The sequence below is a fragment of the Heterobasidion irregulare genome, assembly GCF_000320585.1.
Source record: "Heterobasidion irregulare TC 32-1 unplaced genomic scaffold scaffold_01, whole genome shotgun sequence".
NCBI lineage: Eukaryota > Fungi > Basidiomycota > Agaricomycetes > Russulales > Bondarzewiaceae > Heterobasidion > Heterobasidion irregulare.
In genome coordinates this window covers 1461195-1485130 of record NW_009258197.1, presented here as the reverse complement: position 1 = coordinate 1485130, position 23936 = coordinate 1461195, and the positions used below count along the sequence as shown (strand labels likewise).

Genomic DNA, 23936 nt, shown 5'->3' with positions numbered 1-23936 from the left:
AAAAAGGATGGAAAACTACGCCCGGTACAGGACTATCGCCACTTGAATTCGCACACCATCCCGAATGTGTGCCCCCTTCCACTAATCCAAGAACTACTGGACGTGATAAAAGGGGCCATCATTTTTAGCAAATTGGATGTGCGATGGGGATACAACAATATACGCATCAAAGAGGGAGATGAGTGGAAGGCGAGCTTCATCACCCCGTTAGGTTCTTACGAACCTACGGTGATGTTCTTCGGCCTAACCAACTCACCAGCCACCTTCCAAGCTATGATGAACATGATCTTCAGGGAGCTCATCACAGCCCGGAAGATAACCGTATATATGGACGACATCCTCGTCTTCTCCAAAACCATGGCGGAACATGTCAAAATCCTAAACCAAGTTTTCCAAATCCTACGCGACAACGATCTATATTTGAAACCCGAAAAATGTGAGTTTTACAAGGAAAAGCTCCAATATCTGGGATATACAATTTCAAAAGACCATGTCGCCATGGAGGACTCAAAGGTGGACGCAATAAAAGATTGGCCAACCCCACGCACAGTCCGCGACATTCGCTCCTTCTTGGGCCTAGGGAATTTTTACAGGCGCTTTATTGACAAGTTCTCACTCATCGCGCGCCCCCTACACGACCTTACCAAAAAGGACGAGAAATGGAACTGGACTGCAAAATGCCAAGAAGCTTTCGAACGGTTAAAGAAAGCTTTTATCAGTAAACCCGTCTTGAACTATCCAGATCCCATGCACCCATATCGATTAGTAACGGACGCATCACTAATCGCCTATGGAGCTACCCTTCTACAAGAAGGAAAAGATGGCGACTGGCACCCAGTCGCTTTCCTCTCTGGATCGTTTTCACCAGCAGAGCGGAATTACGATGTTCACGACCGGGAACTCTTGGCTATAATAAAAGCATTGGAACACTGGAATCATTACCTCGAAGGCGCGCGACACCCCTTCGAGATTTGGACAGATCATAAAAACCTGGAACATTTCCAAACGGCGCGAGACCTATCACGACGACACGCCCGTTGGAGCCTTTATTTGAGCAGATTCGACTTTACACTCAGCTATAAAGCAGGATCAACAAATCACTCCGATGCTCTGTCCAGGCGTCCAGATCTAAGTGAGGGGGTAGAATCTGACAACAAATCTCAAATTTTACTCCCGGCCAAGCTTTTCAACAAATCCGACGAAACATTGGTAGAACCACCCCCGACACGACATATAAAGTCCACGGAAATCGCCTCCTCAAACCTCATTTCCCTCATCCGACACTCGAAATCAGAACATGATGCCTTAACAAGGGTAGCCCTCGCAAAGCTCTTACGAGTAGGACCACAAGGGATGAGAGGATTACTGGGACATTGGACATATGAAGACGGAATCACCAGACGCAACGGCCACATATGCGTCCCCAAAGACGACGTCATCCGAAGACTCATCGTCAAAACACATCACGACGCACCCGCGGTAGGACACCCGGGTAGAGCAAAAACATTGGAAATGGTGCAACGACACTACTGGTGGCAAAACATGACTAAATTTGTCCACGAATATGTGGATGGATGTGCCATATGCCAGTCTACGAAGAACTTGACACACAAGACACACCCACCTATCCACCCTCTGGAAACCACCAACGTTCCTTGGCGATTCATCTCGACAGATTTCGTCACGGACCTACCCGAAAGCAAAGGTTTCGACTCAATTAACGTGGTAGTGGATCAAGGTCTGTCAAAAGGCATAGTCATCACCCCATGCAAGAAAACGATCACGGCAGAAGAAACAACCGTGCTTTTCCAAAATAACGTTTTCAATCGACATGGACTGCCGACCAAAATAGTGTCCGATCGGGGCCCTCAATTTGCGGCCAAATTCACCCGAGAACTCTGGAAACGGCTAGGAATCACCGCCGCTCTCAGCACGGCGTATCATCCCCAAACAGATGGAGAGACGGAACGGGTAAACCAGGAGATCGAGCAATTCCTGAGAACGTTCTGCAACTACCATCAGGACAATTGGGTAGACCTTTTGCCGTTCGCCGAATTCTCACACAACACATGGAAACACTCGGCCACCGGGAAATCCCCTTTCGAAGTGCTATACGGTTTCAATCCCCCCTATTCAGCTGACATGGCGCTGGAGACAAAGGTACCTGCGGTAGCTGAACGCATTAGGACGATCACAGAAGTTCAGGAAGAAGCCGCTGCTAGCTTACAAATAGCCAGCAATTACGCCAAAGACCGGGATCTTCACAGGAAACTTCCCCAATGGGAGGAAGGAGACCAAGTATGGTTAGAAGGAACCCATATTCGGACAACCCATCCTAAGTTCAAGCTCGCCCCTAGGCGATATGGCCCCTTCAAGATACTGGGAAAAGTAGGAACCCTGGCGTACAGGCTCCAAATTCCTCCGCAGTGGAAAATCCACCCGGTGTTCCACGCCGCCGTGCTCACCAAATATAGAGAAACCGAAGCCCACGGAGAAAACTTCGCGCGACCAATACCGGAAGTATTGAACGATGAAGAACGTTACGAAGTAGAAATGATCGTGGATTCAAAACGGCAAGGACGGGGAACCAAATACTTGGTCAAATGGATGGGATATCCCGAAGCAGACAACACCTGGGAGCCCTACGCTCTCCTAAAGGGAACGGCGGAAGAAGCCATGAAGGATTTCCATGACCAATACCCTGACAAGCCGCGTCCGGGAACAGCCTGAAGGGAAAGACAAGGTTATAAAAGGAGCGACAAGAGGACTCCAACAAGAACATCTTCTCACCCTCTTCCCCTCTCAAACACATCCCCCATTCGAATGCTCCTCCACGACGACCACGATGCTTCGTCTCCATCCAGAAACTCCTCCCCCGATGTCGTCCTTATGGTCGCCAATCCAGATGTCGAACGAGTGGAAAGAGGAACAAGTCCTCACCGACCAGATGCTGGACGAATTGATAGAGGAACAAGTCCTCAACAACCAGGACCTACCGGCGTCCTCCTCACCCCTCATCTCAACAACTTCTCCGACGACGACACCGAAGACTATGCCAAGTTCAAAGAGAGGGAAAGAACCCGAAGACCCTCACCGGAGAGGGCCTCACGAGATGCACCACGGCATGAAAACCCTGATGACCGAAACCAGTCGAGCCTTGGCCAATTACCAGTGGGAGTTCCACCTCCTAGTGAAGGCACGCCAAATAGTGGAGTTGCAGGTCCCTCGGGATTTCGAGCAAGAACGGCAGCTCAACTCCCAAGCCATGGAGAAGTTGAACCAATACCAGTTCTATCAGAAACTGCACCTCCGCCAGTACCAACTAGTGGACCGATTCCCAGCTCCATGGGAGGACCTACCCCTCGTACAGATCCTCACGCCGGAGAACTGGAGCGACACGCGGACGCGCTCCTCCAGCGGAACACCATCTCCGCGGTAATACAAATGGCCACAGCCATGGCCCTCCAAAGACTCGCTAACTTCTCGGCAGGACAACCCGGGAATGAACATAGCGACGTACCTCGACGACTGGCTAGTGCCAGTCTCCAGATCAGGACGCTCGCCCTCCAAACCGACCCGGACACAGCCTCTTGGTACGCCCACAATGACGGACGACCCCGAGCCCTCCTCATCCACCCTGACGAGTTCTCCCAATATGTCAACCGAGAGCTCCTTCCAGCTCTCCTCTTCGGAGGAGAACTGGGAAACGTCCAGCCGAGCAGAACCGACCCTTTCCGAGTTGTCACTTGGAACGTACCACGTCCCGGAGAACATCCCACGCCTGTACCAAATCCAAGGAGGTTTCCGCGTACGGTCGTGGAGCGCCCTCCACCAAGACAACGAGAGGTTCCTACAGCGCATAGCCATACCGCGACTCCCCCCTCTCACTGGATACGAGGTCTTCCCCTATCCCAAGGAAATACCGACGAGGAGGAACCGCCCGTCTATCGAAGAAATGAGGGAAGACGGGGTCGGGGAAGCCAGGCAACCCTCGGACGCGGAACAACTGCTGGCCGGAGTGTTCGACACCGGCCTAGATCGCCTCCTCCTAGTGCTCGATTTCGTACGAACGAAAGAGAGGATAACCGAAGTAGCCGCAGAACTCGCCGCGTTGATTCGGAGGCTCGAAGAAATAGCTCGTGGACTAGATCCGAACTCGATGCATGGGATGCTTTAGACGATCCGGGAAATTACGACGAGGCGGACCCCTACTATCGACCGGATGAAGGGGGCGGAGATTATCAAGGGCCTTTCGATTACTAAACGGACTAATAATAGGGCACAAGGAGAAGAAAGGGGGTAAGGAAGTTGAGGAACTCCTTCCCCTGACACAGAAAGGGTCCGAAATGACCTTAAACTATTGTTCGTCCACAACGACGTAAAACTAGGTCTCGTCCGCAACGACGGTAAACTACGAAACGTCCGGGATGACGTTAAACTAAGCATTGTTTTTCCACAATATTTGTGGCGAAACAACGTCCGCGATGACGCTAAACTATTGTCCCTTTCCACATAGGGATTGTTCGAGGCCAATGGCATTGACGTCCGCAATGACGGTAAACTACGGGCATCCGAAATGATGTAAAACTACTTGTCCCTTCAAGTACAGGGATTGTGCATGGCGATCTTGACAAGATACCGCGCGTCCACAACGACGTTAAACTAGTGCCCCTGAACCTAGGGGTTGTCATTGACGTCCAATCCCCTGGCCGCCAATGCGTCCGTAACGACGCTAAACTACTCGCTCCCGATCGTATGGGAGTTGTGATTCATCACTCTGGTGCTGAATCGTCCGCAATGACACTAAACTATTGCTCCTTACCGTATAGGAGTTGTGGATTGACCGCCATAGTGTCAATCGGTCCGCAATGACATTAAACTATGTGCTCCTTACCGAATAGGAGTTGTGGTTGTTGACCAAGACCCTGGTCATCAACCGTCCGAGATGACGTTAAACTACTTGTCCCTTTTAGTACAGGGATCATCGGTCGACATCATTCTTGACGAGAATGTGTCGACAACGTCCGAGATGACGTTAAACTACCCTCATCCTCGGAGGAAAAGCCTATCGTGACTCGAGGGACACAGTCAGACGATAGCCCGCCTATCGCACGGCATTAAACTGCGAGGATGCCTACCTCACGGCATTAAACTGAGCGGTCTCCTAATATTGAGACGTACAAGTTATCCGGTTTGATATAGTATAAACCGTCCATCATGCCTTAGTGGAATCTGGAGCGGGTAAAGTCTGGTCTATGGCCCTATGCACATCACCGATGGAAATTCTGGCGTGCAGAAACATCTTTCCCCACAGGTATTCCATGTTGATGATGAAGGACGTCCGCAAAGACGTTAAACTACGGATCGTCCGAAACGACGGTAAACTACAGACCGTCCCGCATGACGCTTAAACTGCCAGTCGTGGATATATCTCGCAACCCGACAAATATATCAGCTGTGGTCCTGATGTCCATTCGTGCAAGCGAACGGGCAGACTTGGAGAAGGAGTCAGACTCCTCCTTACTCCTCGCTGCACCCTTCAAGTCTAATTCTCTTCATATCCTTGCCTCGAACCCAACACTACACGTGGTATTCCCCACCATAGGCCCACGTTTGTGAAAAACAAACTCTGGACGCCGTAAACTGCCTCACCGGAGATGAGTCCACCGTATGGGGACAATACTGCTTGGGATTTGGCTGCAACCTCACCGGAGATGAGCTCACCGTATGGGAGCGATACTGCTTGGGGCGTCATGACTGGTAGCCTGGAGAAGTAGGCCTAAGCCTTCGTAAAGCGATCAACCTACTTGTCCATGGGCGCCATCCACTGTCGTCAAGAGGAACAACAAATCATGAGGATAGACGACTATCCTGGAAACACTGAGGTTTGGCCCTCGGAGAAGGAAGAAGAAGAACCTGATGACACGAATCGGAACCCACACACTAGAGTTTCTATTCATCCACACACCACTCGCATTCATACGCCTTTCTTGATGCTATTCCAGAAGCGGGCTGGAAGTAAGACCGCGATGAGGTTTACCCGTGGCAGAATCAATCCCACGGGTGAAGGAAGAACACCCTAGAGAGCGGAGGCCTGGATAACCTCACGACTCGACAAACAAACAGCTCAACGGAGATGGAAAACTCCTAGAGGATCAAACAACGTAAGTCGGTCTTCCTCCCAGAAAACGAAGTCATGTCTCGGAAGTCGCATCCGGAGACCATCGTTTGGATCAAGAAAGCAAATCGTTTATGGAGTGGCGATGAAGCGCACAGCGCTGTCCTACCAGGCGAATAGGACGTAGAAAGGGGGTATTGTTATGATCACGTTCTGTCGGGCCTTAACGGCGGTCTATGCCGACACGATCATCACAAATATCAAGCAGCCTCATAGGTTGAGGCGTACACCAAGGTACAGATATCAACCTTGGTCATCCACTCCCAACGGATCACCTTATCGTTGGTCGAGTATCACGGGCCTATTGTATTAGCGGGCATGGAACGCCGCCTTACAAACTACTCACACATCGGGCATTGAGCTCCTAGTCGTTCCTGGCCGGAAGGAGACTAACGGAGAAACACAAGAGTAGTCGTTATTGAGAGAGACGACTTAGAGGAATACCTATGGATACATATACGGTATTCTCACGCCCTACTTCCTAAAGTAGTATAAAAGGCCCATAGAATAGGCTGAGGATCTTCAGTCTATTCTCTTCGTTCCCCTGTATCTTCACATACAGGGATCTTCGTTCGCTGTGGTCTTCCTACCACAGCACCCTCATCCACTGTAGTCTTCCTACTACAGTCTTCATTGCCACATCGCAATACACTTCTGGCTCCTGTGCTACACGTACAGTCGAGACCACCGTTCCACACATCCTCCACGAGTGACCTAGGGAAGAACCTCCTACTCTTGGGGTTACCGACGAGCAGTCGTAACACCTATTGGCTTAACACATGCTCAATCAGAAGCCCCTGTCAATCATCACATTCTTGTTCCCTTGGAATTTCTTAGTGTTCTGCCAGACTGCCAGCATTTTAAAGGCCTGAACTGGCCTGTCCGGCAAAATTTTGGGACTTTGGGGGCCTGAATGGGTCAAATGGCTCAATCCGAGAATTTTGTGGCAAATCTTACACATGCCTGAATTTTTCCGGCAAAAAAGAGCCGATTTTTTGATCTTTTTGTCCGCACGTTTTTGACGACTTTTGACAAATTTTCACCCAGCCTCCCCACCTATTTTCGGGGGTCCTGCTGACGCCTGTGACGAACGCGTCCGATATTTGAATTTGGACAGGGCTGAAGCCGAACACGACATCCGACTATTTACAGTAGTGACTATATTGCTCCAGCGAACGCGGGCTGAGACGATTCGGTCGCGCGCGTGTACTTGACGCATTTGTTCATGGCACCCGTTTTGCCACCGTCTCTCAGCCCTCATATATGCATCCTCCCATCTCCAGACTTGGTTGACCTGCTCACCGCATCGTCTCTACCACCTCTCTCACAAATTTTACAATCGTTCTCTCCCCTTCCTCAAGGTAAACCCGATTTATTTTCATCACCGGCTTTCCTGATGAGGGGTTAACTCGCACTTCAGTCACAACACGCACCACCACCCTCACATCGGTCCCTCACCCCTCGTTCGCCCTACGGTTCTCCGACTTAACCGAAATTGAGTCAGGATGCCGCGAAGACGAGGAGCAACGTGCTGGGCGCACAATAGACTGGATCAGCGCGCGAGTCTCGCGTCGATGTGCGAAGTGGGTCGAAGATTGGGAGCGTGCAGGCGCTGCAGCGGCTGAGAAGGACGGGAGTACGAATATACGGACGCCTTGGTGGGATGAGCTCAGGAGATGTGTTGAGGGAGATCATATTCCATCTACTATCGAAGGCTGGAACCACCCTGTTGCTGGTACGCGCATTTGGGTTCTCAATGTGCTCGCGTTGAGTGCGAGGAGGTACTTGATTGACTGTTCGTTCGTGCTTTCAAGTTGTCCTGGCCGTGTCAACTATGGCACCGAACCCTCTGCAAGCACTTGCGCAACTGCACGCGCGCCCGCCAGAGTTCCCAGTCTGGGTAGACAACACGTATCTTGTCTACTCGCTCATCGTTCACCCCCAGAACTCATCGCTCTCTAACGAAGAGTACGTCCAATCAACGACTTCCATTTGATCACACTGACTTGTATGCAGAGCTGGAGCTCTGTTTAATGCCGTCAAGAAGCAATACGGCCTTCAATGCTACCTCCTCCCGCTCGCAATGCCCTCTCCCCCTCCACAGCCCGTCCCTGCCCCTCTCCTTGCTCCACGTCTACCCCCACCACCACAGAACAATACTAACAATAGCTCATCCGACGAATCGTCGAGTGCAGGTCCGGTCCCAAACACGCTCAGGATGAATGAACAAGACATACAGCAGACTGCCAGGTTCATGCGGGAGTTTGTTGCCATGAGTCTTGTACCATGGATGGAGAAATGCGTCGTCGAGTGGAACGAAAATGTATGACATTCTACTCCAGTCTGACTCCTCTGGTAACAAATCATGCCTACGTGTAGTTCTCTTCGAAGAACCGTCTTCCGTCTCGCCTCTTTTCTTCTACTCGCCGACTTTTCGGATCTGCTTCTACGAGTGCTACTCCTTCGCACGGGTCTAATCCTTCGACCTCGTCGGTTTCCTCGCGAGGCCATGGCTTATCCGGGTCTATAAGTTCCTTGGTCAATTCTCCTGGCTTGCTCGAACGGCCGCCGCAACATCGGCGACTAGCTGAATTTGCCACTAGCCTGGGAGACTACAAACTAGCCATCCTCGTCTGGGAATCCATGAGGAAAGAAGGAAAGAATGGATCCGTGAGCAAAAGCAAACGCGTGTGGCATGTTGAGAATGATCTAACGACTAATAACTTGTCTGGTATGGGCAGGAAATTCTACCCATGCTACTTGCACCGTCTCCCGCGATACCTTTGCATGTAACACATGCTTTGTCACTCATCAGAACACCTCAATCAGATCTTTCGGCGCTTTCTCAGCTTCGAGCACTCGTATACGCCGTACGATGGGAAAGTAGCATCCCTAGCTCTGACTTTCTGAGCAGCGTGCTGGAAGGAGATAAATGGCTTGTCTGGGCAGCATCATCCGTAAGTGATCGGCAACTTGCCTACTTGTTTTCTCAGAGAAAGCAAGGAAAGACACATTTGAGAGTGAAATGCTGATAATGCCAGGGTTCTTCAAGGCCGAAGAACCGCCCTCTGCACTCCTACTTGCTCATGCTGCGTACCTTAGCGTTCGTAAACGGGCAAGAAGAAGGGCTGCATTGTGGTATCTCTTCGCGGCAAACAGACTGGAGAAATTCGGGATTGTGAGTGTAAAACCCATGATCGAAGCCGTTTCGCTGTTGATTGCTTATACAATGTGTAGAAACCGCTCACGATGTACTTTCTCCGGAGAGCACACGAGCTGTACAAGATATCACCAGAGAAGGAGCTTTCCCCATCGTTCTGGGATGCAGAAGGTGTGGACTCAAACACGCACAGCAGTCTAGAGGCTATCATCCCTGGGATCGACCACGCTCTCGGCCGACTGCATTACACGAGTGGCGATGTCGAGCGTGGGGTCCGCTTCTTCCTCGGACTCCTCCATGGGTCTACAGGAACAACCAATTTCACTCTATCGGAGGCACCCACTGGCAACGATGTGCAGCTGCCGAAATCCGTCGTGTCGGACAAGGTTTTTCTAGAAGATTTCAGAGTGGCCTTTCAGGTACGGCATGTCCCTCTATTCAACCTTTGGTGACCTCAGCACTTGATACGTGACAATAGCATCTGAGAGATACCGCTGAAGGTCGACTGGACTTGTCTGACATGAAACTTCCTGTCCCATTTTGCATTCCGCGACACACAAGGCTGCGAGTGCCGGGGGACTCGGTCGGAGGTGATCTGTCCATATGGGAGGCGCAAGAAGACACCTGGAAGGAATTTAGGAAAACCCGAGGCAAGGAAGGTCTACAGAGTATCGGCAAAGCCACTGTCAATGGTAGAGCTATATCCCACAAAAAAGTCTGCATGAATATGCTGATCCACAGCTTCCAGAAACCTTTTGGGTTGACCTGACGCTGCAAAATCCTCTGGATGTCGACGTCAATCTGGCAAACTTGACCGTTGTCGTCAAAGAAGAGCATTTGAATACTCCCGCAGACTTTGTTGAGGTAGAAGTGATCGACGATATCATCCTTAGCTCGAAGGAGACTCGAACGGTGGGTGTTCTAAAATGCATGAACCTCTTTATTGTAACATAATCACGGTTTGCTCATCAGATACCCTTGGCTATGCACGCCCAACGGTCGGGCATCCTGTTCGTCAGCCATGCGTCATATGAGTTTCTATCACTGCTTCCAGTGACAGAATCTCTAGGCACACGTGGCCGGAGGCTCCAGGAAACTCCTCTCCAGCGCCAAAGCAAGATGTATGCGCCTGATGTTCACATCAGAGTAGAAGTTGAGGACGCGCGTCAGAAAGTGTCTGCCAATTTTGTCGAAGACGGGCGTCTCGTTCTCGCTGAGGGGGAGTGTAAGCGCGTGAAACTGTGGCTGTCAAACACCGGCAGTGAGACTATAGGAGAAATGTGGTTGATTGCAGGTGCGGAAGATGAATTCTGGATAGACGCGCCCACAGAGCAGCCTGGTACGTTCACAATCTTATCTTCCAGATAGTAATGTTGACGTTATGACAGAGCATACTAGCCACCCGCAGACGGAAGTGCTTCGTTCAACAAACTCTCTTGCGGCACAGAGGCCGTATCGAATACCTCTAGAGACATTGCGCGACTCTTTGCCCTTTGCTCCCGGAGGTAGCATGGAGTTTTCCCTCACTCTACACGCCAATCATCCTGGCGACCATGAAATGTGCCTTCTTTTCGTTTTTAGAGAGGTTCGCCACCACGTTTCCTTTCATATCAACCTCATTGACACAATCTCATTAGAAAGAAGGTGATATATTCCGGTCCGCCCGGGTGACACGCCAGTTCGAGGTTCAGCCTATATTATCTGTGTCCACCAGATCGGCACCTAGTCGTGCCTTAGAGCATCTATTCCTCCTTGATTTAGATATCACAAATGTGTCTGCGTCTTCGGACGTCACTATCTCCCAAGTGACGACGTTGAGTCCAACCTGGTCATGTTCTGCCGTGTCCGAATATCCATCGTGCGTGTCTTGCTCAGCTTTTTTGGGACCAGTACTCAATCATACCTTATTTCAAGGGACATGCTCACGCCAAGTCAGGTTCTCCATCTGCCCTTGGGAGTCGATCGATGGGAGAATGAACTTGACACTCAGCCTACATTAGACTTCGTTTCTAACACTCTTAGAAATGTTCTGCAAGGTCAGACATTAGAGCCCTCGGAGCCTCCACCAATAGATGTACTGTGCAGTCACGTATCTAAGGTATGCATATACTCGAGCCTTTTAGGAGCCACTGTCCTGATGCACCCTTTAGACGCCCGTATATTCTGTCCTTCAACCAACTATCTCGTCACTTATTCATCAACGAAGACGAAATTTGGCGCTGCGTAATCTTACAGCAACGCAGTCAAATATTCCCGCAGCTCTATATCCCTCTACATTTCCTCTGTATCATCCACACGCTGTCGATGTTCTACTCTTTTGGGAAATTCCTTCCGAGCAGCGCTCTGGACATGTCCTCATCCCAGGTGCCATCTTAGGCGCCGGCCATGCAGCGTTGAAGGAAATCGTGGAAGAAGCTCAGGAAGCCAAAGTGAAGCGGAGCATGTACGCCGAGACACAGCGCGAGAAGTCCGCCGTTTTGGACGCCATCCGTACGAGCGAGTGGAATGCCGAGATGAACCCATTGGTCCTTACTTTGCAGCAAGGGGAGGTGGTGAAGCATGACTTCTCCGCAGGGTGAACGTTTTCCCTCTGCGAAACTCCATTCCACCACTTAACACTGTCTTTTTGCTGTAGACCTTGTCATGCAGTTGTTCCTTTTACCCTTCGGAATTACTCCCTCACACATTCCTGCAAATACACGCTCAAGCTCGAATCTAAGTCATCGGTGTCTCACCATCCTGAGTGCGTACACTTGTACCTGAATTTCCCATACATGTACTGATCAGGTTCTCCATATGCAGTGCTCTATCTTGCGCAACGTACGCAGGCCGATTGACTTACCGAGGAATACTTGGACCATTACAATATATCATCGTCGAGCCAACGCTGTATGCTCCTCGACCAGATTCATATGCTCTTAGTGGTTGGATTTTGGAAACCGAGGTTGCGCAAAAGGAAACATCTTGGCGACCGAGGTCCCGCTACATACAAGAGCCGTCGAGTGAGGATGCTGCTTGTATAACTGTGGTCAATGTGCCGTCTGTATAGACATGAGTTGTATACCATTTTTATTTGATGGACACATAGTAAACTTGCGTCTGTTCTTGGAATAGCGAGAGCACAGTGAGAAGGGACTCCATCGGTATCGATTGTTGTTGCAAGGCCATCGTTCTTGTAAACATGACGTGGATCTTTTTCCGTAGATCTGCAATATCACGACAAAGCGCTCATCAAAGGACACAGATGCTTGTAGGGTCGTCAGAAATTGATCACAGATAGTGATCGCATCTTTCTTGAGAAATAGCCTCGCTAAGCTCTCCCCGCAAGTTGCAACGACGAGCCTTGTGTGTTGAAGGATATCAAACGGTGGCAGTCCCGAATATGGAAGCAAATAACAATGACAACTCTGGTCCACTTCTGTACTACTTCTGTACTACTTCTGTTCCCTTTCGGACTTTTTTTCGTTGAAGACAACGTTGCAGCGCCATAGGCAGTAAAGATGCTAGGACGGCATCAGCTACGTAAGTCGGAGCGTGAAACTAGTCGAGCGGTCTTGGAGGTCAGACACGTGATGCCAGCTGCAAGCTCTATGCCGTTGCTTTCGATGGTGACATATGTATCAGCTCGTCCTGACTCCCACGTTGAGTGAGAGAGACCCAACAGGGTCGGCATACCCTCTGGCTCAAAGGAAACTGGTAAGGCAACTTCACCCGAGCTTTTTGGTCTGTTCTCAACTTCTCATACCCATTGCGGGGCTGAGTCTTCATAATGACGCCCTTGGTAGACTATTTTCAGGCACCCCCATGGAGTCGTCACGCTGTCGGAATAGCTGCCGTCGCTGGAATATCCATGCTTGCTTGCAGGCTTTTATTGTCAATAATTTTTGAGCCAGCCAGACTGAAGAACGCAAGCGAATCTCTCTCGAGGCTCCACTCAAGCTCATCAGAGGCACTCGAGACGAGCTTTATCTTCGATGCCACGAAGAATCAAGACGCTGTCCAGAAAAGACTAGATGCGGGCAAGGTTACTGTTTCCAGAATAATGGTATATCCCATCAAGGTGCGCCTAATCAAGCTTCTATATTTCCGGACATTGACGCTTGGTGATTGTGTAGAGCTGCCGTGGAATATCTGTTCTCAAATCGAATTTCACACCGCTTGGCCTCGAGGTAAGCATCTCTGTCTGCCTGCCCTTGGCTGCCGATGAAAAGTCCCTACAATATAGTACGATCGTCAATGGTGCATAATTGATGCTATGTCGCATCGAATAATTACAGCCAGAGCAGTACCGAAAGTATGCTCACTGTTCTACACTCATTGCGTTCTTACTGAAATACAATCCCAAATGGGGTGTCAGATGGTACTGATCACTCCTCGAGTGATTGAAAGCGATATAGACCCATGCGGCGGCCGACTTCAAATCTCATTTCCAGCTGAATCTGGTTGCGAGACATTCTTTGTTCCATTAAAACCAACGTCAGACATGCTTCAGAACTACAGCATGTAAGAAATTTGACGCATCATCAATACGTGATATTGACAGACGAATTTCCAGTACGGATGATTGCAGCGTCCACTCGGACACGGGCATAGATGGTTACATCACTCAACCTCACCCTGATTCTTCCAACACGGATGCACTCTTATGCTCGGCCACCCTTTCAAAATACTTCGGCAAGCCGGTGCATCTCATTTTCAAGGGCTCACGAGCGCGTCCCGTCGAGCCGACATGGTCATTCCCGAACCTGAATGCTCATCTCAACTATCAAGACGGCTACCCTCTCATGGTTGTTAGTGAGGAAAGCTTCGGGAGCGTGAAGAAGATGGCTGCCAAGTGGTGCAGCGAGCAGGATATAGATGAGTTCAAGCACTGGAACGTGGATTCTTTGGTACTGGAAAGGTAATTTCGATTTGCAGCCATCGCGCCTGTAACTCCGTGGTACGCACCAACATCATAATTTTAGATATAGGCCCAACATCGTCTTCAACGGCGCCTCCGTACCATTCTCTGAGGACATGTGGCGGGAGATTGTTTTGACTTCTCATACGAACGAATCTTCCTCTTTCACGTTGGTGGCCAAATGCACGAGATGCTTGGTACGATTTTGCTCACTGGTGCTGCTATGCTCATCATTAATGAGACGGCCCATGTAGCTGCCTAATATCGATCCGTTGAACGGCGTTAGGAATATGTCTATTCCCTCCAAGCCGCTTTCCAAGTTTCGCACAGGATTGGATCCTGGTCGAACGGACGACTCTTGCTTCGGATGTAATGCGGTGGGTCTCGCGTCGGGTGTCATGAGCGTTGGCGACGTTGTGTCGGTAACGACATGGGATATCGTTTAATGTTGAGTTGACGATGTTTGAGTTCCCCCATGTATGAGCTGTCTTCTTACATTGATTTTCAACATGAACCCCCTCACAAAGACCCGTTTTGTATACTGATCCAATCTAGCATCATAAGGATTCTATTTTCCATTTCCTGCACTCAGAGGCTGTGTTTGGAAATACCGGCGGCATGCCGTCATGCGAGGCCCTCCATCTCCTGTCCAGTCTATTGAAGTCTACTCGTTCACTCGGCGACGAACCACTTCTGTTCCTGGCTCGTTACTACTAGAAAAGCCAGCTGACTTGAATGTCCTTATGTAAATCAACACTTGTGTTCCTAGTTTACTTCAAGAAGACATGCCTTACTCCGAAGTCACGCCTCTGGATTGCCCCTTTGCGCTAACTTTCTCATGGTCCCGTCGAATCACTGCACTGACCGTCTTCTTCTCCTGCCTTGTCCTCCTAATAGTAATAAGCCGTAGGCTGTCAATGTTGTCTAGAGATCAGACCGAAAGCCGGGGATCCAAGATCACTTTCGACCCCAAAGACCAAGGAATTGTCAAGCAGAAATTGGATGCAAGGGAGGTAAAAATATCTAGACTCTTCGTACATCCGATCAAGGTGACTATGTGTGTAGCGACTCTGCGGCAAACTCTAACACTGAAATATAGAGCTGCCGTGGAATCTCTGTTCGGACATCACGCTACACACAGCTGGGCCTTGAGGTAAGTACTCCTTTATGTCAATTCATTCATATATACCTTTGAATCGTCACCCTTACAGTACGACCGTCAATGGTGCATTATTGATGCTCAATCGCATGCTATAATCACAGCCCGAGAGTTTCCAAAGGCAAGCCGCCTCATTACAGATACCCTGACTATTGTTAATTGGATTCCTAGATGGTTCTAATCACGACTCGTATCGTTGAGAACTCGAATGATCGATATGGAGGGCAGCTGGAAATCACGTTTCCTAAAGAATCTGGCTGTGAAGCATTTTCTGTTCCGTTGAAGCCAAACCCCGAAACCCTCGAAAGATGGTCAACGTAATTATCTCGCTTTCACTTCAACTACCTTCACATACTGACCACTGTGCATGAACCAGGGTAGAGGACTGTACCGTCTTCATATTCGCTGATATCGACGGCTATATAACCCAGCCCCACAGCTCATCACCCTTCGTAGACTCATCGTTATGTTCCGCAACTTTGTCACGTTTTTTCGGCAAGCCGGTTCATCTCATATACAAGGGCCCCCGCCTGCGACCTGCTCCTCCAACGTGGTCCTTCCCCAACCTAAAGGTTGGCATAAACTATCAGGATGTCTATCCTATTATGGTCGTGAGCAATGAAAGTTTTTTATGCGCCAAGGTCATGGTAGCTAGTTGGTGCCGAGAACAAGAACGAGAAGAGCTGAGAGATTGGGATACGGATTCGCTGGTGCTGGAACGGTATGGACTCCAGGCAAACGCATGAGGAGCGCTGCCGATACTTACATGCCCCGACTGTTAGGTATAGACCAAACATCGTGTTTGAGGGGGCGTCTCTGCCATTCGCCGAAGATATGTGGAGAAAAATGACTATCTCATCCCCCACTCCACACGGGTTGTCAAATGCCCGCTCGTTCACCCTGGTGTCTAAGTGTACAAGATGCTTGGTTGGTTCTCATTTGCTTTCATTCTTACAATGATACTCACCGCAAAGTCACAGTTGCCTAATATCGACCCCGCAACTGGAACAAGGAACTTGAATATTCCTTCCAAGCCTTTACTGAAATTTCGCAAAGATTTGGACCCTGGACGTCTTGGTTATTCTTGTTTCGGGTGTAACGCTGTTCCTGCAGAGGCGGGAAGCCTAACAATCGGGGATGTGGTCTCTGTGCAAACCTGGGGGTTCGTGTAGTGATCAAGGTTGACTATCAATGTGGGTTATGAACATAAAACACAGCAAACGTATCACAAGATTACAGAGATGCTCCTATATGTAATACATAAATCACGATGGCATGATTACTTGTCCTGTTCATCTTTCTTCTGTTTCTTTTCGACCGCGAGCCGAATTTGCTTAACGCGGGTATTGAAGTACGTCTGGAACGAAATACAAAAGCGATTAGGCTATCGTCTTCGGCGGATTTTGAAGCTGTAGAACACATACACCCATGGTAAAGCCGACGAGATTAAAGAAAGGCACCCAGAGCTGATACGTTGTACGGTCAGAAAGGTAAAGCACCCCCGAGACTGTGATAAGTTGGGCTCACCTCCGGGGCGAGGAATGTTTGAGCGAAGATGATTGACAAAGGTGAGCTGACCCACATCACCTTACAGGCAACAAGATGCGGCATTTATTCGATGTTCACACCCAACTATTTTACGTGGAAAACTCACCCGAATGACAGAGAAAAATCCGCCCTTCACAGTCTTGACGATCTCATCAACCGACTTTGCGCCGTTGACCACAGCCATTGACGCCAAATACACTGTTTCGCGGGCCCTGTGTCACACAGGCACCCGACAGCCAAAGTACGTCACTCACCAGCAGTCTGAATGGGTGCAATGAACAGGTTACTCGACAGGATCTGGCCTAACCTGGCTGCACGCCCAGTCTTGCCCGCAAATGCGCGCTGCAAGGCTCCAATGAGGACATGCCCGAGCGGCGCGGACACGAGAAGACCATACAACCCCATTTTCAGCGCCTTTGTATCGACCCTGGCGCGGGCAAGGGCATGGTAGTACAGTGGGCTTTCCTTGGACAGACGCTGTGCTGGTACTCCGGCGAAGTGAGACGCGAGCACTTCTTGAAGGAAACAGAGGATGCCTGGAAGACGTGGCGCGTTTCATGTTCTATATTTATACAATGTGAGGTTGAGGGCGTCTGCGCACCTGTGGTGAGAGCTTTGGTCCGCAGGGGATTGGCAGTGAGCTGTGCGAGGTATGCAACAAGTAGAGGGTGTCTGGCTGACGGTTTGCCTGACGCGAGACTCATGGTGTCGAGGTCGTGAACGCTCAGGAAACGAGGAATTGCGATTGAGATGGCGAACAGGTCCGCACAGCAGACGGAAGATATTATAAGGTTACCCCAGACGGCCCCGGCTTACACCTCGTCCGTGCCAGATGCTCTCCTGACGCCCGCAGTGTCTACACGTGATTATGGTCTCGCCCAATCGCGATGGTAGCAGGCGCATTCCAGAAGCAAAATGCAATGTTATTATACGATAATCTACGGAAAGGAAACAGTCCAGCAATGTCTATGCGAGTGCTCCACGGCTTGCTCTACTTCCCAGGTCCCTTGACCCTGATATAGAGTTAAAAAGAGCCAATGTTGACAATACACGGTGTTACGCACCAAGCCTTCACGTAGTCCGCAAAGGAGACCATGCACACTGTCTGCCAGATCCCAAGTCCAATGCGAGGGGTCACACCGCGGTACAGCCCCTTTATGCCATTCTCCTTGTAGATGAAGGCGAAGGTGTTGAGAATCGTCAACTTCGCAGGTCGGTTAGCAGAGGCTATTGCTTCTTTTGACATGTTTTGCATCTGGTAAGAAATGTCGGTCGTACATTCACTGATGATTTATGACGACGCATACCTCGACGCGAATCACCTCAATGGGCTGATTCCATGTGGCCAACGCACCACCGATTGACGAGGCAAGAATTTTGTCAAAAGCACCGAGGTGATCTTTTTCAGATTTACCCTGGACTTTTCGGATAGACGTCTCGGCTAATCGAGCAAAGCCCATGCTATATATGCAACGGTCAGAATGCATGAACGGGTCTCACTGGGTTCGGCTTACCGAGAACCCCAGTTGGTGCATTGCCGGACAGCAACAGCGTTGACACCCTTATTGACGCCGCGGAGACCCTCCTTCCGGAAAATCTCAGCAAAAAGGGCCCATGTTGATGGTGGCTTGATCCCAGCTGCTGCTTGCTTGTGCCGGGTGATTTCAGCGGTCTTCATACTTGTCGTAAAACCTAGAAATCAAGGCATATGTAAGTCAAACACGCACAAGCGAATATATCAGAATGCGTCAAAGGTTTCAGTAACACGTTACCGAAAGATATTCAAGATCGAGGAACAAGAGATAGAGTGAAACGCATCAATCAACTCACCCATAGTAGCATAAGCCTGAGCAACTCCTCCGCCCATACCGCCGAGCAGGCCAGCGGCTGCGGGGTTGACACCCATCGAAACGGTAGCGGTTTCGATTTCAGACGCGCAGAACAGCAAGACACCACCTTTCGTTGATGCTTCAATCCAAGCCTATGGATAGAGAAATATATGATATTGAAGAATTATTCGATTGAATTCAACGATAAATATCACTTACCCATGGGATAAGACCTTGGTAGAATCCAACGAAACCGCCACGAGACCAGACGGACTGTAATGCCTGCACCATTGTTTGTGATCGGTTGGCCGCCATCTGTGTCTTGATGACTTCCAGAGGCTGGCCTAGTGTCGTGACCTAGAAAGTGTGCATCGTGAAGCATAGCGCGCAGATTGCACACGACTCGTTGACTTGCCTCCTACAAAACGCGTAATCATGAGCTGCGGGAAACAATAGTGAAACAGCGTGTACTTACAAACTGAACGTGCCGAGAAAAGAGAGGTTCGTGGTCAGCCTCATCGAAGGGGACCAGAATGTGGGCGACTATACCATGTTCATGATGGCGCCTACATACATGAAAAACGCGTGAGTACAGTCGACGTGTCTGTTTGACACTGGAATAACCAACCGACGGCGATATTGGACCAGTTAACGCCCTTTTGACCTGGCTCTTTCTGGATGGCCATCGTGCAGACGTCGTGGGATGCGGCGTGAAGGTGAGGGGGAGGAGGAACGAGGAAGAGGGTGGGGAGGTGGAACGAGCGTGCAATATCTTGGGGTATTCATAACCGGACATGGCCGTCACATGTTTGGGTAACAGCACCGCCGCTTGCGGTACCGCGTCTATTCTGCCTCCGTCATAACTCGGACCTCCGCCCACCCTCCGTCTTCATCGTGGTCGCTCTGATCACGAACTATACAATCAGCGTCTTCCCGTCGGAAAAATCCAACCAAGGCCCTTACTAGAGGGAGGCGGAAAATCAGAAGATCTTCATTAATCCCATATTGGGGTGAAAACTGGTGATTACCTGCAGAAAAATACCCTATCGGGACCCCAATGATGTGCTATTCGCGACATTTGCCATCACTGTCAGTTCTAGTAACAATCTGTAACAATTCGGTACAGAAAAGGTTCTCGGCTGAAGTGAGTTGAGCCGTGTCCGCCGCCACTCCCACTAGAGCGAGACAAGTAAATCCGCGTTGGAAGGAAGGCGGCACGAATGGTATCCATTAAAAACTGGTAAGGTATGCACATTAACCCGGGTATCAACATACAGGAGTATACGCGCAGGAGAATGTGAGCAAGGTATACGAGAACCGGGGTAGTGGGAATGCGATAGCATAAAGCAGGCAAATAGAATGTACGATCGCACGGAACTGATACCGAAAGATAATGAACTGGCTGCACTGTCGCAGTCCGTCTGCAAGATGAACGACCAATCGGTGGGATCCCTCCTGGAATCGTCGTGGATGTCGCAAGGTTGAAGCGAAATGGCCGGACCTGATACGCGTTGTTCGTGATTAATGGGTTGCTTGGGGCATCTGGTTCGTGAGGTGCTCTATATCCGCTTTCAACCTATTTTTATGGAGGAACATAATGAGCACAGAGGGATCGACTTTTATGTATTGATCTCCGTTAGGATGAGAAAATGAAATGAGACGCGGTCCATGCATGCATGATGAAATGAACGTCGATCACAGAAACGAGGAAGGAAAGGAAGCGAGAATGAGGCAAAAGATGGAAGTTAGTCATAGGTGACGATGCATTTTGGACCAGCAAATGCGTGATAAGATAAAATAAATACGCAGTCCGCAAGCACGCGTAGAAAAAAAAAGGACAACAATGATAGCGGTTCAAATGAAACCGATAACCATCGCCAGTGCAAACATAGAACCTATGAAACTTTTGAAGCCAAAGCATCTCACGTACCGCGTGATTTGATCGGTGCTCTCCTCTTGGTCTTGTTCAAGATACTTGATTTCCATTGTTTTTCGCTCGACGTCCTGCTCTAGTTCGGCGGCCCGAGATTGTACAGCCTCGAGCTGCTCCTGGATAGCCTTCATCGCCTTCTCGTGCTGAGCCTGGAGATCATGCAGTTTCAAGTTATGCGCCTCATGCATCTTCTGCAGCTCATCCTTGGTGACAGAAGGAGAAATCACTTGAGCCGAGCCATTCCTTTTGTGTGTGGGAGCGGAATCCGTGTTGACCGAGGCCTTCGCTGTTGCCAACTCGCCTTCGAGATCCGAGAGCCTGGTAAGGAGATCGCTTTTCTCGGCGACGATCCTCTGGAACTCTGCTTCGTACTGAGCTTTTAAGGCGGTAACCTCCTCCACACGACCCTTCGCTGCCTCTTCTAGTTCTTTCACGTGATTGCTAGACATCTCCTTCATAGACTCTTTCGTCGCGTTGAAGACGTCCGAAAGGCCAAGAAGATCGTCTTTGGTATTAGAAAGTTCCTTTCTAAGACGTTCAAACTCGGCCACTTGTTCAGACGCGCTAGAGCCAGCAACAATCGCCGCGGTATGATGGGCATCATCCAACTGCGCCTTGAGGCCCTCGACCTCATGAAGTGAGGCAGTAAGAGCCGCCTTTGCCTTAGCGAGGTCCTCACCGGTCGCCTTCAGTTCTAGGCTTTGGGTCGTGATCTGTTTCTCGAGATTCTGGACCTGGGCTTCGAGTGCTGCTTCATGTTCAGCCTTAAGGCCTTCGATGGTCGACTGGTGAGCAGAGCGCAGCTGTTCAATAGTCGCCTGAGATTCTGCACGAAGAGATTGAAGATCTTGGCCATGTGCGTCCCCGGCCTCATTCTGTGTGGCTGGAATAAGCATTCGAACTTGAGCTAGTAGAGACAACATACCTTCGCACGCTCGAAAGCATCCTGAAGCAATTGTTCATGCTCAGCCTTGACAGCATCAACTTTAGCGTTATACTTCGCCTCTTGACCCTGCGGGCGTGTTAAGGGCCGCATGGATGTAGATGTGCAAGAGAAACATACCTCAAGATTGGCTGAGATCCTCTTGATTTCTTCGGAGAGTTCGTCGCGACGAGCTTGATATTCCTTCTCAGCTTCTTCAAGAAGATGTGCGTGCTCCTGCCCCGCGAGGTCAGCGGCGACCTTAGCCTCCTCAAGAGAAGCGCGAGTACTATCCAGCTCAGCCTGGATGGTCTGCCATTGCTCAGTCAGTCTCGACTGCTCTGCCGCGGCAGCCGCAAGCTGTTCTTCGTACGCCTTCGGTAAGTTCTCGAGCTCGACCGCATAGGTTTCTTCCTTGAGCTTAGCATCTTGCAAGGCCTGCTCCGTAGCTGCAGTTGCTGCCACTAATTCCTCCTCCAACGACTTGATACGAGCAAGAGACTTTGAGTGCTCGTCATCAGCGTTGTCCTGGGACTCCTTCAACTCTAGAATCTCGATTTCAAGCTCGGAAAGTCTAGTTGACGCGTTCTCCCCTTCAGCTCTGAGGTCTGCAATCTCTTCCACGAGCGCCTGGGAGCTAGCAGCTTGGCTCTCGAGACTCTTCGCCTTCTCTGCGGCGTCCAGCAGCGCTTGAGCATGAGCAGCCTTCAGCGCCTCAACCTCAGATTGAACAGCTTCGAGGTCCCCCTTTGCCTTCACCAACGCCTCACGGTCGATGGCAGCCGATGCGAGGGCAGCTTCCGAAACAGACCCACTGGCACGGACGATGTCAAGATTCTCCTTGGCGGCTATAACTTCCAGCTCCATGGACTGAATTTGCGCCTGAAGACTTTGGATGAGCTCAGTCTGAGCTTCTGAAGCAGCCTTGGCGGATGCAAGCTAAATACAATAATCAATTAACGATGTGTGGGTGTGGGAATTGAGGAATGACGCACCTCTTCATGGATAGAGTCGTACTGCGAAGTCTGGGTCTGGAGCTTCTCCAAGGCACTCTTTGCTTCTACAAGTTCCTTCTCGGCATCGATTCTGGCCCGCTCCAGTTCTTCTACCTTTTGGCGTTTTTCATCCGCATCGGCTTTTGCATCCTCCAAAGATTCATTCAATTTCTGGATCTCGCCTTCAAGGCCAGCAATTATATCAGCCTTAGACGTCAAAGACGCCGTAGCTTCCTTAAGCTATAGCAAGTCAGACAGAGGTCAACAGAGTAGATGCGGTCGTTGCGTACCTTATTCTGGACATCATCAAGGACCTTTCCCTCTCCTTTCACTTCCTTGATTGATGAAATGGAACCCGCACCTGGCGTACGAGTCGGCCTTGTAGCAGTAGCACTAGGGGGCTTTGCGGAGCTCAAGCTAGGGCGTGAAACTGGGGGTTTCTTTGCTGGGACACCTTCCGACACTGAAGCGCGAGGGCGTGCAGTTGTCGAAGACTTCGACGCAGTGGATTCGACAGGAGAGACGACCGAAGGGCGAGTAGCTGATGAAGGGATTGGTCTAGACGGAGGAGAGGGTTTGGTAGAAGTGGATGTGGCTAAAGAGGCTCTTGGTGCCGGCACTGAGGTCTTCGACGGGGCAAGGGAGGCCCTACGAGGAGTTGGGGGTGGAGGGTTTACAGCAGTAGTCTTCGGCGGGGGCATCGTTCCTCTAGAGGCTGACGTTGTGATGCTGCTCGCAGGTTTCTTGACAGTAGAAGAAGTTAACGTGGTCTTCGTAGGAGATGTAGAGGAGGAACTGGAAGATTTGGAAATCTGGGGCGGAGAAGGCCTAGCAGTTCCTGTCCCAAACTTGCCCGAATTGAGGATCTGAAAATGTGTTGTAGGCATGGTGAAGGCCGTTCAGACATGCACAGCCAGAATGCTCGAAACGCACCTTCTTTACCAAAGTTGTGGGTTGGCTCGCGGTCGGTTTTGCCGTCACAGGCTTCGTGTCTACAGACGCCTTCCCAGAAGGTTTCGTTGCGATCGTCTTGAGGGGTGTAGACTCCATTTCCTGTTCTGAAGAGTCGGTGGCAGCCGCTTCGGTCGTGCTCTCTACTGCATCTTCCGCGTGGGCAGGTTCGGCCTCGCCCTCGATTGCTTTTGCCTCGTCAGCAGGCTCTTCAGACACGTTTTCTTCAGCTGCCTCCGCGACACTGTCTTCAGCATCCGTCACGTTGGATTCCTCGTGTTCGGCTTCGTCTTCATTATGGCCGATAATGGGAGACTGAACGTCCTCGATCTCTGAGACTTTCTCCTCAGGTTGCGTGGTA

The 23936-nt window shown here is 50.3% G+C and overlaps 7 protein-coding genes across 7 annotated transcripts; 4 read left to right on the top strand and 3 right to left on the bottom strand.

Moving 5' to 3' along the window:
• Positions 1 to 2823: 2823 nt before the first annotated feature.
• Positions 2824 to 4263, top strand: HETIRDRAFT_306944 (uncharacterized protein; the record flags this gene model as incomplete). The annotated part of the gene is made up of 1 exon (XM_009542645.1): positions 2824 to 4263. The coding sequence occupies one exon, from the start codon at positions 2824 to 2826 to the stop codon at positions 4261 to 4263; it is 1440 nt and encodes a 479-aa protein (XP_009540940.1).
• Positions 4264 to 7403: 3140 nt separating this feature from the next.
• HETIRDRAFT_377708 (uncharacterized protein) lies at positions 7404 to 12447 on the top strand (the record flags this gene model as incomplete). Its single annotated transcript, XM_009542644.1, has 18 exons — positions 7404 to 7539; positions 7599 to 7913; positions 7993 to 8146; positions 8195 to 8310; positions 8374 to 8501; positions 8558 to 8848; positions 8920 to 9135; positions 9231 to 9356; positions 9416 to 9757; positions 9817 to 10030; positions 10087 to 10250; positions 10311 to 10677; positions 10727 to 10923; positions 10976 to 11196; positions 11253 to 11436; positions 11489 to 11913; positions 11974 to 12081; positions 12141 to 12447. 18 exons carry the CDS (start codon positions 7404 to 7406, stop codon positions 12385 to 12387), a joined length of 3951 nt encoding a protein of 1316 aa, XP_009540939.1. The 3' UTR covers positions 12388 to 12447.
• Positions 12448 to 13188: 741 nt separating this feature from the next.
• On the top strand, positions 13189 to 14684 carry HETIRDRAFT_307816 (uncharacterized protein; the record flags this gene model as incomplete). Its single annotated transcript, XM_009542643.1, has 7 exons — positions 13189 to 13398; positions 13454 to 13507; positions 13564 to 13632; positions 13696 to 13841; positions 13894 to 14238; positions 14303 to 14435; positions 14493 to 14684. 7 exons carry the CDS (start codon positions 13189 to 13191, stop codon positions 14682 to 14684), a joined length of 1149 nt encoding a protein of 382 aa, XP_009540938.1.
• Positions 14685 to 15003: 319 nt separating this feature from the next.
• HETIRDRAFT_468759 (uncharacterized protein) lies at positions 15004 to 16708 on the top strand. The gene is made up of 7 exons (XM_009542642.1): positions 15004 to 15287; positions 15338 to 15391; positions 15450 to 15518; positions 15569 to 15714; positions 15774 to 16118; positions 16180 to 16324; positions 16378 to 16708. The coding sequence occupies exons 1-7, from the start codon at positions 15024 to 15026 to the stop codon at positions 16567 to 16569; spliced, it is 1215 nt and encodes a 404-aa protein (XP_009540937.1). The 5' UTR covers positions 15004 to 15023; the 3' UTR covers positions 16570 to 16708.
• On the bottom strand, positions 16575 to 17695 carry HETIRDRAFT_406808 (uncharacterized protein). The gene is made up of 6 exons (XM_009542641.1): positions 17547 to 17695; positions 17200 to 17481; positions 17052 to 17143; positions 16925 to 16984; positions 16822 to 16863; positions 16575 to 16754 (listed from the first exon to the last, which is right to left on the bottom strand). Exons 1-6 carry the CDS (start codon positions 17647 to 17649, stop codon positions 16677 to 16679), a joined length of 657 nt encoding a protein of 218 aa, XP_009540936.1. The 5' UTR covers positions 17650 to 17695; the 3' UTR covers positions 16575 to 16676.
• A 154-nt stretch (positions 17696 to 17849) lies between these two features.
• On the bottom strand, positions 17850 to 19512 carry HETIRDRAFT_181149 (mitochondrial carrier-like protein). The gene is made up of 7 exons (XM_009542640.1): positions 19407 to 19512; positions 18994 to 19131; positions 18776 to 18926; positions 18460 to 18637; positions 18253 to 18406; positions 18010 to 18200; positions 17850 to 17958 (listed from the first exon to the last, which is right to left on the bottom strand). Exons 1-7 carry the CDS (start codon positions 19458 to 19460, stop codon positions 17937 to 17939), a joined length of 888 nt encoding a protein of 295 aa, XP_009540935.1. The 5' UTR covers positions 19461 to 19512; the 3' UTR covers positions 17850 to 17936.
• Positions 19513 to 19958: 446 nt separating this feature from the next.
• HETIRDRAFT_377699 (uncharacterized protein) lies at positions 19959 to 23869 on the bottom strand. Its single transcript, XM_009542639.1, has 7 exons — positions 23558 to 23869; positions 22915 to 23490; positions 22625 to 22864; positions 21771 to 22568; positions 21633 to 21719; positions 20705 to 21582; positions 19959 to 20350 (listed from the first exon to the last, which is right to left on the bottom strand). Exons 1-7 carry the CDS (start codon positions 23672 to 23674, stop codon positions 20296 to 20298), a joined length of 2751 nt encoding a protein of 916 aa, XP_009540934.1. The 5' UTR covers positions 23675 to 23869; the 3' UTR covers positions 19959 to 20295.
• Between the last annotated feature and the right edge of the window lie 67 nt (positions 23870 to 23936).